The sequence below is a fragment of the Caretta caretta genome, chromosome 1, assembly GCF_965140235.1.
Source record: "Caretta caretta isolate rCarCar2 chromosome 1, rCarCar1.hap1, whole genome shotgun sequence".
Classification (NCBI taxonomy): domain Eukaryota; kingdom Metazoa; phylum Chordata; order Testudines; family Cheloniidae; genus Caretta; species Caretta caretta.
Window position 1 is genome coordinate 261,422,094 of NC_134206.1, and position 15,359 is coordinate 261,437,452.

A 15,359-nucleotide genomic window follows, 5' to 3' on the forward strand; every position below is an offset into this window, starting at 1 on the left:
TGTAGAACAGCTTAGGGTCCAGAATTTCTTTGAGATTTTGATTGAATTCTATCAGTAGGCCATCAGGGCTCAGGGTCTTGCCGAGACCCATTTCTTTCCTGGCCTTGATTATTTCCTCTGATTGCAAGGAGAGGCCAGCCTGCCCAGCTGCTCTTCTGAGATCTGTGGGAGGTTGAGTTTTAACAAAATTATTCAGTTCTTCTGAGTCAAATGGAATTTCAAAAATTGATCACTGATTGTGATTATCAGTAACCTGCCCTTGTTCTGATTTGATTGATACTATTCGGGACTTTAACCTCTCACTTTTAATCTGTATGTAAGAATTTTCCCTGCTCTCTTCCCCGACTCTCGGTATGTTTGAGTCTAAAATGAGCAAATTTGGTTCGTGCTGAAGTCAGTCTATTTTCTTTATACTAGGGCTGCCAAGTGATTTAAAAAATTAATCGTGATTAATTGCACTGCTAAACAACAATAGAATCTCACTTATTTAAATATTTTTGGATGTTTTCTACATTTTCAAATATATTGATTTGAGTTACAACACAGAATACAAAGTGTACAGTGCTCACTTTATTTATTTATTTTTGATTACAGATATTTGCACTGTAAAAAACAAGAAATACTATTTTTCAGTTTACCTAATACAAGTACTGTAGTGCAGTCTATTTATCATAAAAGTTGAACTTTCAAATGTAGAATTATGTACAAAAAATAACTGCATTCAAAAATAAAACAATGTCAAACTTTATTGCCCGCAGTCCACTCAGTCATATTGCTTGTTCAGCCAAACACTCAGACAAAAAGTTTGTTCACAATGTCACCTGCAAGTGAGAACAGGCGTTCACATGGCACTGTTGCAGCTGGCATCACGAGATATTTACATGCCAGCTGCGCTAAAGATTCACATGTCCATTCATTCTTCATCCACCATTCCAAAGGACATGCATCCATGCTGCTGTGTGCACCGACACGTGTTCATTTTCATCATCTGAGTCAGATGCCACCAGCAGAAGGTTGATTTTCTTTTTTGGTGGTTTGGGTTCTGTAGTTTAGCATATCTGGCACGTAAATACCTTGCAATGCCAAATACTTTGCAATGCTGGTTACAAAAGTGCCATGCGAATGCCTGTTCTCACTTTCTGGTAACATTGTAAATAAGAAACGGGCAGCATTATCTCCCGTAAATGTAAACAAACTTGTTTGTCTTAGCGATTAGCTGAACAAGTAGGACTGAGTGGACTTGTAGACTCTTAAGTTTTGCATTGTTTTGGTTTTTTTAGTACAATTTTATGTAACAAAAAAATCTACATTTGTAAGTTGCATTTTCTAGCTAAAGAGGTTGCACTACAGTACTTATATGAGGTAAATTGAAAAATACTGTTTCTTATTTTTATAGTGCAAATATTTGTAATAAAAAATAATATAAAGTGAGCAGTGTACACTTCGTATTCTGTGTAACTGAAATCAGTATATTTGAAAATGTAGAAAAATATCCAAAAATATTTAATAAATTTCAATTGGTAGTCTATTGTTTAACAGTGCGATTAAAACTGTGATTAATCTCTTTTCTTTTTTTGAGTTAATCACATGAGTTAACGGTGATTAATTGACAACTCTACTTTTAAGTTAACACTGGTATATGGAGTGGGAAAGGCCATCATTGTCTCCTTTTAAGAAAATTTTGTCATCTTTAAAATGAACTGCAGTCATCCCTCTCAGGCAGAGGCCTTCTTTTTAGAAACTTTTTTTTATCTCTTTAATTATTTTTTGACCCACACATACTACCTGCTCCATTCCTTGTGGCCTTACCACTCAGTACTTTCAAGGCCTCTCTTTTACTTGCTAGTTATTTCTTTAACCAAACTTAAGCCAACTTTAAGTCTCTAATTTTATATTTGCTCTACAGAGGAGTAGTTAGCACATTCTAAATCCATAGCTGTAAGTCATTCAGTTAATTCCAGGAGCCAATCGTAGCTAACTCTCTTCCTACCTACTGAGTAGGAAATTATCCTACCCCTAATAAAAACTTAGTGTATCCCTTAGGGTGGATCAGGATCACTCTGATGTGTCACTTGTTTTGAAGAACAACAAAATTTCTTCAGTGACAAACATTTTCAGAACTATATCTTTCAAAAGAAAAAGTACAGTCTCCATCTTCTTCAAGTCCAGTTTGTTTTGGGAAGGGAAGATTGTAGTAACGCTGGTGCATGATCAGAGGTCATGATAGACTTGATTTCATTATTAAGCAGTGAGTACATCAGAATCATAGAAATTAAGAAATCTGTGTGTGAATATGTGGAATGTGGGGAGAAAAAAAAAGCAAAATCTTTCATTGTGGTGGTCTGCAACCAACATACGTCTTTTAACCCCAGTTCTTCCATATAATCTTCTGTAATGTTTTTAGCATGTGATTGTGTATGTTGGGGCCGGCCTCATTTATCTAAAAAAAGTGTCAGACAGCTCATTAAAATCTCCTGCTATGATGATTGGTTCTAGTGGGATATTAATTTTGGAAAAAAACTTGTTTAAAAACATTTGGATCATCTTTATTTGATCTATATACATAATCATACAATAATTAGGGTATATAGAGTCAGAGATCATAGCCTTCACCACCAAAAAATCTACCTTCCTTATCTTTATTTACATCCAGAATTTGTAAATTGAGTCTTTTGTGAAACACTATTGCTGGACCTTTGACTGTGGAGGAGAAATTGTTAAACATCCATTCTCTCCTAAATTTCTCTGCCTCTAAGCCATTAAGGTGGGTTTTCTATAGGAAGATAATATCTGCTTTTACTGTTTTTGGATTAGTGATAATTCTTTTTCTTTTTAATGGGTGATTGACCCTTTTGATGTTCCAAGAAACACAAAATATAATATTAGCCCTAAAGAGTGCTTTTAGGTCAAATATCTCTATCAGGTGCCTGAATAGTGTCATTGCTTGGGCCATTGTTAATTCCAGATCTAGGAAAGTTATATCTAAGTTCCCCCTCACCACACCGGGGACATGAAAGGGAATGGAAAGGGGACAGAGTAAGACAGATCAGTGAAGCTAAAAGATTGATCATTTCTTTTTCTCAGTTTTTCTAAGTTTTCCAAAACTACATAATAAAAAATACATAACTTAGGTCCTGTTTCAGTTTGAATAAGTCTAGGAGGACTTACGAACATGTGCCTTGTCACTCTCCTAAAACACCCCACCCCCAACAAAAAGAAAAAAAACATGGTGTAACCGGATTCTTTCTAACATTTTAAAGAATAAATAGTTTCATTTCAGGGGAGGGCATGGTTTCTGAAGGAAGATTAGCATCTAAACTGAAGAACAAGTCTATAGTAATTTAAATCATATTCTGGCATAACTGGATCATCTGTAGATGAGTTCATAAGTAGAACAGTTCTTAAACTTTTCCCACTAGAGCTTTGTCCACGTTGGATTATAGTGTGAATGCCATTGCTCAATAGTTAATTACATCAGCAATGTAAATCAGCATAACATATATTTCAACTCATTTTCCAGAAATAAAAACTAAAGAAAAGAACCTGAACTAATATTACTGAAAAAAACTGACACTCATACTAACACATTATCAGTAATTTGGTAAATCGTACCCAGCAATAATAACTATTCTTGGATAGGTTTCAGAGTAGCAGCCTTGTTAGTCTGTATCCGCAAAAAGAAAAGGAGCTTATGCTCAAATAAATTTGTTAATCTCTAAGGTGCCACGAGTCCTCCTTTTCTTCTTGGATAACATTTTAGAAGATCACATTTCTTTACAGTTGGGGAATTGAAAAGATTCATCCTTAAACTGAAATTTTCATTACATTGTTTAGATCTGGAATCTAGGGGAAATGGATTGAATATTTCCAGATTTACTATAAACCTGAAATATAGAAAATTAAATGGGGATGAAGGAAAGTAAAATTGTTGATGCAACGGGGGGTTGAAAAAGGTTCCAGGGGGAGGGAAGGTGCCTCTAATAGAAAACAAAATCACACATCTCTGTTGAGCCTTGCCAATCCATGCATGTAGAGAGTCCCCACATCGGGTGAAGCTGTTTACTTGGAGTCAGGGTCTCAAAGGTGGGTGTACCCCAGTACATTGGAATCATCAGGGACAGGGAGGTAGGGTAGATGTAGGCAAAACAGGTGTGGCCCTATTGTAGCACTCCAACTTCCCAGCAGCAGCAGCTGGAACCCGTGCCTGCTTTCCGAGTCCAGCTGGAGCGCCAGCAGGGGCATAATTCAGTTAAAGATGAGATCCTCGTCCCCACCATCTTGCTCCCCAGCTGTCTCCCTCTGCTGGTGAAACCAGGGCACTTCAAAGAAATGACACCTGGGAAGGAGGAGATAAAATGGTGGATTTGCCCTGTACAGTTTGTTGTTAGATTGAGAACTGAATTCTCTCACTGCAGTGACTGATCTGCTAATGTTGTTTTAATGCATCCTGGCTGTATTTTCTATGGCGTGGATAGATCTATTGAATGTAGTCCTCTCTTTCCACCACGTCCTTAGTGTAATCAAGGAAGATCATCAGCCTATGTCCCTTTCATGTTAGGTTTTTCAGTTCAGAGGTTTTTTTAAGAATGAGTTCCTTAGTATTGCATGTTTAAAATCTAACAATTCTGGCCTGGGGCTTTGCATTTGGAGAGGGTTTGGATGCAAAGGAGAGGTGGGCTCTCAGTATCTAAGTTCTGATCAAGAGAGAGGAGAGAAAAGCACGGGCCACATGGTAGGTAAAAATTCCCCAGGCCTCCCTTTTCCAGCCCTTGTGGGAAACCTACAATTCTCAGATTTTCTCCATGATCTTCCCTTGAGATAATTAACCTTACATGTAGTGCTTTAATAGTTTTTTCCTCTTTAGGTTATATTCATAGTACTGACTGTGTCTTCTAGTAGGGAGATTCTAGCTTCCTCTAGTCCTAATGCCAAGCCTTGCAGATTAGCTTGATGTGTGCTAGTAATGTATTTGATCTCCCTTATAGCTTCAGATAGGTTTCTTAAAATAGTCTGTTCACTCAATTTGTTTTAGCTAGTCCATAATTTAATCTCCTGTCAGAGGGGTGGCCTCTCCCTGGTCAGCCATTTTGGCTGCAAGAGGACTGTCTGACCGCTTCTGCTTTCTAGGATATTGCAGGAAGTCTGGAGATGGACCAGCATCCATAATGGTATTAAATTTAAAGAGTTGTGGAATAAGATCTGATGAATATTTGATTTAAAGAAGCTATTCGCTTGATGCTGGTTGTGTATTTCAGGAGGTGGGGAAAGGAGCTGCAAAACTATACCACCACCATCCCCCTAGTGGCTCCCAGATGTCCGTATATTTAGCTTTTAAATCTCTTTTCCATAACCTGGCCTTTCAGTTTCTTCGTTACTGTCTCTTATCTCAGACCCTTCAAATTTGAAAGGAAGGAGTCATGATGGTTCTCGTTACAGTGGTATCTGAGTGCCTGCCTTCCTAGCGAGGCTGTGCAAAGACTGTGTGCAGGTGGTGACACAATGACAATCTGCCTTGGTTACACTCAGGCCTGCACAGCTAACCACAGTGGGGAAACGCTGCTGCCTGTGGATCCAGGACCTGTGCATGGACCTGCGGAACCTGGAGCGGGCTCGAGACGACTTGCGATTTCGTGGTGTAAAAGGCACCACTGGCACCCAAGCCAGCTTCTTGCAGCTGTTAGAGGGAGATCATGATAAAGTGAGTCATCAATCCAGTGATCAAAATTCCCAGTAAGCGGGTTGAGAAGATTGACTTTGTGGGGGAGGAGAGGGTCTAGGGTCGAATAAGCATGGACACAGTGGGTCACTATGAAGGTTCATTGGCAGAGCTCTGGGAGAGCAGAATTGTAATGGTGGGGGTGCTTCAGGACAGGGTTGAGGTGTGCTGGCAGAGCTCTTAGTGGGTTCAGAAGGGTGGGGGAGTTGAAGCCTTTGTATTTTTGTCCTCTGTCAGTATCCCTTGAACCCTGCATATTTGACGCTTCAATCGCTACTTTCTGAGATTCCTGTCTGTTTTCCTCCTGAGGTGGAGGAGCTGGACAGGCTGGTGACTGTGAAGGCAGGATTTAAGCGGTATGTGAAAAGCTTGCTTACTTTGAACTCTAAAATATGCCAAGGAGAATTAATAGCCTGACACCTTCTCCCACTGTCCACAGCAACACAGGTTCTTCTATCCAGCTAACTTCCTTCCACTCTGTTGGGCTTACATTTAGAGAGCACTTTCACCTGATTCTGTTCCTTTCCAACCCACACTCCACAATGTAGCTCTGCGAAGGAAACTCCACCTCCCAGCTAGGTCTCTGTTTCTACTTCTCTCCCTTACACATTTTTCACCCTGTCAAAGTATGGGCTCCTGTTCTTCCTCCCTTGTCGCTACACGCCTGCATGCCAGCCCAAGGAGCACAGCAGCATGAATCAAGTGTCCCATCAAATGTGAATGAGAAGCCAGGAAGTCAAGTGAAGTATTGCAGGTCAAGCCACACATTGGTGTTAGCCAGGCAGAGCTCTGCAGCATTTGTGCCCCTGCAGCATGCATTCTCACTCAGTCCTATTTTAATGGTGCTGGTGTCCAGAGGGCTTTATCTTTGGTTTTTGTTTCCAGAGCTTATCTCGTCACAGGGCAGACCTACAGCCGCAAAGTGGATGTTGAAGTCCTATCTGTGCTAGCCAGTCTAGCAGCATCCATACACAAGGTGAGGTCCTTGTCTCCAAACTCAGTATGGAAGGGAAACATTGTCAGTCTAAGGGGGTTGGGGAGGGAGATCCTGATGTAGAACACTTTCCACAGGAAACATGAGTTGGAGTTCAGTGCTTAAATGTTCTCTGCTCTACCAGACTATTTCTTCACTGGATGTTTTGTCTCAGATATCAGAGCACCAGGAGAATCCCATACCTGTTTTCTTATTTCAGAGTGGTGGAAAGGGTAAGTGCCATAAATGTAAAGAGAAGGGTAAGCACCTTTCTGTATACGGTGCTATAAAATCCCTCCTGGCCAGAGGCAAAACCCTTTCACCTGTAAAGGGTTAAGAAGCTAAGATAACCTCGCTGACACCTGACCCAAAATGACCAATGAGGGGACAAGATACTTTCAAATCTGGAGGGGGGGGACGGACAAAGGGTTCGTCTGTCTGGATGATGCTTTTGCCAGGAACAGATCAGGAATGCAGCCTCACAACTCCTGTTAAGTTAGTAAGTAATCTAGCTAGAAATGCGTTAGATTTCCTTTTGTTTAATGGCTGGTAAAATAAGCTGTGCTGGATGGAATGTATATTCCTGTTTTTGTGTCTTTTTGTAACTTAAGGTTTTGCGTAGAGGGATTCTGTGTTGAATCTGATTATCCTGTAAGGTATTTTACCATCCTGATTTTACAGAGGTGATTCATTTACCTTTTCTTTAATTAAAATTCTTCTTTTAAGAACCTGATTGATTTTCTTATTGTTCTTAAGATCCAAGGGTTTGGGTCTGTGTTCACCTGTACCAATTGGTGAGGATTATTATCAAGCCTTCCCCAGGAAAGGGGCTTGGGGGGGATATTTTGGGGGAAGATGTCTCCAAGTGGGCTCTTTCCCTGTTCTGTGTTTAAAACGCTTGGTGGTGGCAGCATACAGTTTCAGGACAAGGCAAAGTTTGTACCTTGGGGAAGTTTTTAACCTAAGCTGGTAAGAATAAGTTTAGGGGGTCTTTCATGCAGGTCCCCACATCTGTACCCTAGAGTTCAGAGTGGGGAAGGAACTTTGACAGCAAGTAAAATGAATTCACTTAGAAAGACTCTAAGGGGGGAGATCCCAAGCAAGATAGCAATCAAATTTGTGTTAAAGCTAATCCAGTTAGAATAAATGCCCTCCCTAATGGAACATGTTTTAAAATCTCACCATTTCCTCCCGCAGTACGTTCCTCCCATTGAATTGCTTCTCTCGCGGAGATACGTCCTTGTGGGATTTTTCCTCTTTGATTATCCCCACGCTCTCCCTTGCCTGCACTTCTGACTTGTGGTAGTTTATCCTGTCTTATTTAGACTGTATGTTCTCTGGTCAGTGAACATTTCAGTGTTTAAGCACAATGTGGACTTAAATTATGTATCAATGTTTACTAATTTATCTTCTCTCCCTTGACTGTTATGGAGTCTTGTCATATCTCAGTAGGACAAACATCCCTTCCTTCTTCCCGATTCTTTTGACTTGAGCTCTTTAAATATAAATTAGGAAGTTTCAGAAAAATTGCAACCCCTATGGAAATTGGCCTCTGTCTTCTCTGAGGTGCTACCCTGTCAGGAAACCTGATTGCAGCTTTCTGGTTGTCTAATGTGGATATTGATGTGATTAATTTGTAATATTGATTGAACCTTAATTTTTTCATAAGAAGTCTGAAGCCTTAATTTTGGAGTTGCTCGCTTTTTGAAGGGAATTATTTTCTCTCCCCCAAGCTACTCCATGGACATAAACACAGTGTTCTCGGACACACTACCTAATACTAGTGAGAACAGCTTTGTTCATTTGCTCTTGTTGCTTTTTTTTAGATCTGTACTGACATCCGCCTTCTGGCCAACCTCAAGGAGATAGAGGAGCCTTTCGAGACAGACCAGATTGGTAAGAGTGGCAGATGTTGGTTCGTAATACATGTTCCAGTTAGCTTATCTTTTTGTTTGTCTCGGTGATCTCCTCACCAGCGCCTTCATCCCAGCAACAATAGTGATGTCACTGGCATAAATTGCTTTTAATTAAAAAGTTAATTTTTTTAATCTGTCTGTGCCTGTCTAACAATTTATTAACAAGCAAAATCCAATGTTATGCCCAAATAAGTCAAAGTGCAGAAATAATAATGCCTTTGCTCCCCACCCCAGCACAGATGAGGGCCTGATTCTGAGAGGAGCGGAGCACTCTCCACTCCCATTAAAGTTAATTGGCTCAGTATTGCTGTCATTTGTATATTAACAAACTTGGAAGAGTAAAACCAGGCTGGAGCCTTGTACTGAAATCAGTCCCTGATGTAGCTGTGATGTATATAGAGAAGGGGAGAGAACTCCAGAGCTGTGAAGCTGGAACTGAGAAGGCCCAGCCACCCAAGTTGATGATGTAGGATGAGTCAGCATTTTTGATCCTCACCCACGTCCATTACCTCAGCCATACTAGAGCGACAGGCTTTTTAAATATTGACAGGTCATTTTTTAAATATTGAATCCTCAGACTTTCAGTCACTATCGCTGCAGGTTGCTGACTTTCATGGGTAGGCCATTGAGCAGACATGCAAAATACAGCACACTAAAGTAGCTCATCCTCATTTTTCTTTTATATTGATAAAGTAATCTTTCAGGGTTAGGAGTTAAGGCCCCCACTTTCTCCTCTGCAAGTACAGATACAGTTCTGGTTCGGGGGAGGTGGTTTCGAAAAGACCTGCATAGTATGATGCAGTGTTGGTCCCAGAGTATTAGACAAGGTAGTATTAGACAAGGTAGGGGAGGCAATATCTTTTATTGGGCCAACTTCTGCTGGTAAGAGAGACAAGCTTTTGAGCTTGAAGAGATCCGTACAAGCTCAAAAGCTTGTCTCTTTCACCTCAGAAGTTGGTCCAATAAAAGATATTACCTCTCCCACTTTGTGGCTCTGCATAGTATGAATCAGACTGAAAAGTGAACAATGGATTTTTTTTTCTCTTGGGAAGGCCAGTATCTTTGATCTCTCCTCTTCTGTGTGTTTTGTCTCCTGCCCTCTTTTTACCATCCCCTCTCCCCATATTTTTCTTGCCTGCAGGTTCCAGCGCCATGCCTTACAAGAGGAATCCAATGCGTTCAGAGCGCTGCTGCAGCCTGGCTCGCCACCTGATGACTCTGGTCCTGAATCCACTCCATACAGCCTCCGTGCAGTGGTTTGAGCGCACCTTGGATGACAGCGCGAACAGGTCCATCCACGTGCTCCACAGCTGGCCAAGGGGGGGGTAGTGAGCAGAGAAATCCTAGTTATTGATGAAATAAAGGAAGAGGCTGGCTTTAGAGGCTTAAAACTGGTTTGGGGTAAATGTTCTCCTCTCACTCAATGCAGTGCTTAGAAAGGGCTTGTAGGGAACAATACACTGACATATTTAGAATATAGTATTTTTAATCTACACCCCTCAGTTCTGAATCTCATGCTGGCAGATACCACTTTATGAAAAGCAACATCATTAGAGGATATTGGGAGCCCAGCAACAGAGGCTGTAAACTGACTTCTCTCTTTGAGTAAGGCAATAATCAATGTTTTACACAGTAAAGATCCTCTGAAAAGGAGAACAGCAGTACCTGGGAATGGTGCAGTAGCCATGGGTAAGGGTAACACACTGCTCTTCTTGTCCTGGCCTGTCCCAACAGCAGGTGCTGTAGGTTGCTTCTAGCTTCCCCAGTTCTGGCCTGTCCCAGGAGGAAGTGCCTATAAAGAATAGTTCTGGCTGTTGGGAGGGGGAGTTGCCATCTAGAGAGACATGTGCAGGTGCTAGGGGTTGAGTTAGGCTGCCTCATTCTTTTTTGCTAACCCAGACACCCTGGTTATGTTTGTTTCACAGGCGTGTGTGTCTGGCTGAGGCTTTCCTCACAGCTGACATCATACTGAGCACGCTGCAGAATATCTCCGAAGGACTTGTGGTGTACCCCAAGGTAAAGTAACAGAACTTATGTGCAGTCCTGCATCCCCATTAGCACTGCGAGCCTGCAGAAGAAGCCATCCCACTCAGAGCATTGAATTCTTATCTGCTGGCTCAGTGATTATTCCTAAGGGCTGCCGAGCCAAGCTGTTCAGTTTCTCACCATGGCACTTTTCTTTGCTCTACAAAAATCAGAGGGCTCTTGAAGAAATTAAAACGCAACAAACTTAAAACAGATCAAAGAAAATACTGTTTTCTGAGGTACACGACTAACTTGTGGAACTTGCTGCCACAGGATATGGTTGAACGAGCTCTCTTACTAAGATTCAAGAAAGTGTAGGCAATTACATGAATGTGACTCACACCTGCAGTAACATTAGCTAGGATGAAATTTCAACATTTCAGTCTTATTATGTTTATTTCTAGATTGGGTCTGGAAAAGGTGGCTTTTGTTTTGTTTTTCCCCATTGTACAATTTGGGGCATCATGGGGCAGGAGTATGGCAGGAAATACCTGATCGGATCTACTGATTGTCCACTCCAGTGTGGTAGTGTCTGTTTCTTTTCATTTTTTTAGGTGATTGAGAGGCGGATCCGACAGGAGCTGCCCTTCATGGCCACAGAGAATATCATCATGGCCATGGTGAAAGCAGGGGGTAATCGCCAGGTATGTACCCAGTTAGGAGGGTCTGATGCTCACTACCAGGCATCATACTCTTGAGGAATGGGGGTATATAAAAATTTGGAATTATTTTCCCTCTCTCCGTTGGCAACTCCTTGGTCTACCAGAGCTGTTAATCTTATGATTATGTTGCAGGGCCAGTCTTCTCCCAGTCATTTGGGAAGGGAGCAGCTTGGGGGAATTCTTATTCATTGTTAGAAGCTCTGTGGGAGGGATATCTATCCACCTGTGATGTAGCGAGCTGTCCATTATTTATTACATTAGATTATGACAGCAGACTGTAATTCTTAATTGGTGGTTGCAAAGGCACCTAGTGCAGGATGGACGATTGTTTCTGGAACAAGTATGGCAAATTGAATACCTTTTGAAAACGAAAACGCTGGGGGAAATTACTGCTATAATGAAGATGCTAAATAAGGCTGTACCGAATGCCCATCCAGGTGACACCTCACTAGATACCTGCCCCACAAAATCAGTATAGTGCTTTTTTCATTACTCTTTACGATCCTTCAGCCAGTTTTTAATCTAGGAGACAGGCTTCATATCAGATCCATTTGATTTGAGTCTCTGTCTCACAGCAAGTGTTACTGAATATTCTAATACAATCCGAACACCATGACTGTCTGTTCCCATCATCACTAGCTTTGTAGTTCAGTCTAAATCAGGTAATCAGCTTGCTTGGCAGGATTCATTCTTAATAAATTCATGCTGCTTATATTTCCACTTGCCTCTAGACAGTAATTTCCCCCTAAATATTAGTTTCACCATTTTATTATTGACAGAAATTAGACTTGCAGGTTGATAATAGTGAGTGGGATTTTCAGGTTGTTTAAGTGAGTTAGGAGCTTTCAATTGGACTTGTGTTCCTAACTCACTTAGACATTCCTGAACACTCCTCCCCTCCAGTTTGGCTTGGGCCAGTGTACTTGCTTTTTGTAACTTACTTAATTCCCTTAAGGGGCTGTTTAATTGCAGTGTAGACATCTGGGGTCTGGCTGGAACCCAGGCTCTGAGACCCTCTCTCCTGGCAGGGTCCTAGAACCCAGGTGAAGTCCAAAATCTATGCTGCAATTAGACAGCCCCGCAAGCCCGAGTCAGCTGACATGGGCCAGCCCTGGGTTTTTAATTGCAGTGTAGACATACCCTTGGAGCTAACTTTATTCTTATTTATTAGTGAGCCTACCTTCTCTCTAGTACTATTTAGCTATAGTTAGATACAGTTATAATAAAATCTCCTGTTGTTCCCATTAAATCCTTGGACTAACTTCAACTTGTTCTGCTTTTGTGCTCTCTTTAATCCAAGTGATCTCCCACAGATCCTACCAGGGATGATCTTCTCTTTCCAAGCTAGGAGATGGGGACTCATTTGCCTGTATGGTGCTGGCACCATCACCCTCACCTCTGGACCCCATATAGAGTGCTCTCTAGATCTGCAATGGGGAACTGAGCGGTCCACTGGAGGAGCAAGCGGGCCATTGGCAGTATGGGGGTGGGAAGGGCATTCGTCAAAAATAGTCATCTTAGGGTTCTGGGAAAGCACAGCTGGTGGAGTCTGTTGACATGGCTCCACTGGAGCTACGTGGGTGGGGATGAGGGCCAGTGTGGAGGTACAGAGTCTTTGTGCAGACACCCGTGCCTGGCATTGGTTTTCCTAGGTTTGGAGACTGGCTGGCGCAGCCTTTTCCATTCAGGGGCATTTCTTTAAGGGAATCCTTATGGATGTTACCTCCCCCAGTGCCCCATCCTGTAGTATTTTCCTTGGAGGGGATATTTTGGGCCCTTTTTTTTTTTTTTTTTTTTCCAAATAAACCTTAACTCACTTTGGGTAACTGTGTTCTCCCTGCTTGCTAAGCTGGACAGTTTTCTTCTCTTCCTTTCCAAATTTGTGAATGTTTTGTGCTGTTAAACTTCTGCAATGTACCCTGCACCTCAGGGGCAATTAGTGGTGGATAAGGAATTCCTGCTTGCCCGGTTTATAGAATGCTTTGGGAACAGTCATGATGATTTTCCAGCAACAGACCATAGATGGGTTAGAATTACTAAAAGTATCCCACAGTGTGTTCCTAAGGAAGGGCTTGAGGGAGTGGAAAGAGTTCACCATCTTATTTTGTGGGTGTAGTATAACTGAACAAGGAATGTATTTATAATTCAGACCCTTCACCTCAGGGGGAAAAGTTTAAAGGATGCACTGTGCAGCGCATGTGTGCGCACACTGTGCTGTGGTGAAGCGGTGATTGGCCTTAAATAGCTATGATACAAACTTTAGCTGTTTCATTCCTATGCTATGGAATACAACAGCCTATGACCAACCTCTACCCTCCATGCACCAGTGAGTCAGCTGGCTTGAGGTGTGCTGTGAGTAACGTGATGATGGCTCTCTTCCCCCTAGGATTGCCATGAGAAGATACGCATTCTTTCCCAGCAGGCAGCTGCTGTTGTGAAACAGGAAGGGGGGGATAATGACCTCATTGCTCGGATCCGTGCTGACCCCTACTTCAGCCCCATCCAGGGACAACTGGAGAGCCTCTTGGAGCCTACCTCCTTCACTGGACGTGCTTCCCAGCAGGTGAGGTTGCAGGAAGCAGCTTAAGGTGTTATGGGGCATCATGCCATAAATTATCCAAACCATGTCCCTTTATGTGTCTGAAACAATCCACTTTCTGTATCTCTGCCACTTTCTCTACAGGACTGGATCTCTGCCCATCCTTCTAAAGGAAGGAGGGGTTACCACTTTCTTAGCCACATAAGGCATCCCTTCCCTTTTCTGTCCATCTCAGTTCCCTTCTATCTCCCGCATAGTCTTCGATCGTTGATTTGCTGGGTGATTGGGTCTGTGAGACTGAGACCTTGGGGCCACAAGCTGGAGCTGAATGAAGCACAGAGAAGAACCCATTTGGTTTTCTAACTTTCCCTTCTTCTTTCTCCTTGAGCAGGTGGCGAGGTTCCTGAAGGAGGAAGCTTGCCCAATGCTGATCCCATACCAAAGCAAGATGGGTGTGAAAATGGAACTGGCACTTTAGATATGGATGTATAGGGGTGTGAGTGATATTAAAAGCCTTAATAAACCAAATCTATTTACTGTGTCTGTACTTGTGGGTGTCTGTACCCTGGGTGTGACATAGCCACCCCAGGGCTCACACTCACGCTTCCCAGATATGTGGTGGCACTGCTTATTCTGGGTCTGCTGTATAGCCAGCCACCCTCTCCTTTGTGTTGGGGTTGCTGGGAGGAGGTTGGCATAATGCCCACGTTTGTTCTGGTTTTGCAATGACCAAACTAGAGTGACAACTCCATCACACACATTCTCCTCTCTTCTTATGATATGTTTCAAGCGGATTAAGTAGGCAGTACTAGGGACTCGGTTGCATCTACAAATTTATCATCAGTTGAAGGGCCTGGGCAAAGGGAAACCAGCTTTCTTGTCTCATTTGTCTGCTGTTAAACTATTGTCCACAGAGGTGCCAAGGTATTGGTGGGAGCTGTTTCCTTGGAAGTGGCTGTGGGAGGACTATGATTTTGATTTCGTCACTTAACACCTGCTTTGGCTAGATGATTAGGAGTAGTGAAGGGAGACAGCCTGGGCCTGATTACTCTTCATCATAGTCGTGGTCCTCGACAATACCTGTGACACAATCTAGCCATAACATGTCTGTACTGTACCAGAATCTCTGGCTGTAGTGTATAATAATCATACGTGAAAGATGTGGAGTGGGGTACCAACCAAGGTGACCCTTACGTCCAGGCCCAGTGGCTGTTGGCTTTAAGGATGAGCAGTGCTGCTCAGAATCACTGGTTATGGTAGGAGCTGTTGAAATGCAACCAAAAGAACATACAAGGATACAAAAATCATTTGTCTACCAAGAACGTGTTCCCTTATGGTGAGAAAAGAGAGGGTAGGGACTCTCACAGATGCAAAAGAATTTCAGGGAGTTGCTAGTTTTTTCTGTGTCTGTATGTTTTTCTGTTTGTAACGTGTTTTTTATAGACCAAACTCTCCTTGACTTCAGAAAAGCTGTCTGATCCTCCACCAATTTCTGAAACCTCATTCTTCTTTGAGTGCTGTCTCTGTG

The 15,359-nt window shown here is 42.3% G+C and overlaps 1 protein-coding gene across 3 annotated transcripts in view; it reads left to right on the forward strand.

The window, feature by feature from the left end:
* The window catches only part of ADSL (adenylosuccinate lyase), a 44,031-nt gene extending 29,672 nt beyond the window's left edge, over positions 1-14,359 (forward strand). For all 3 annotated transcript variants that reach the window (XM_048834773.2, XM_048834782.2, XM_075124193.1), the window contains exons 5-13: positions 5,527-5,698; positions 6,026-6,072; positions 6,602-6,692; positions 8,516-8,585; positions 9,747-9,894; positions 10,531-10,621; positions 11,185-11,274; positions 13,679-13,855; positions 14,223-14,359. In XM_048834773.2, coding sequence (XP_048690730.1) covers positions 5,527-5,698; positions 6,026-6,072; positions 6,602-6,692; positions 8,516-8,585; positions 9,747-9,894; positions 10,531-10,621; positions 11,185-11,274; positions 13,679-13,855; positions 14,223-14,309 — 973 coding nt within the window. In that variant the 3' untranslated portion in view covers positions 14,310-14,359. The remainder of the gene's footprint in view (positions 1-5,526; positions 5,699-6,025; positions 6,073-6,601; positions 6,693-8,515; positions 8,586-9,746; positions 9,895-10,530; positions 10,622-11,184; positions 11,275-13,678; positions 13,856-14,222) is intronic.
* The last annotated feature ends 1,000 nt before the right edge of the window (positions 14,360-15,359 follow it).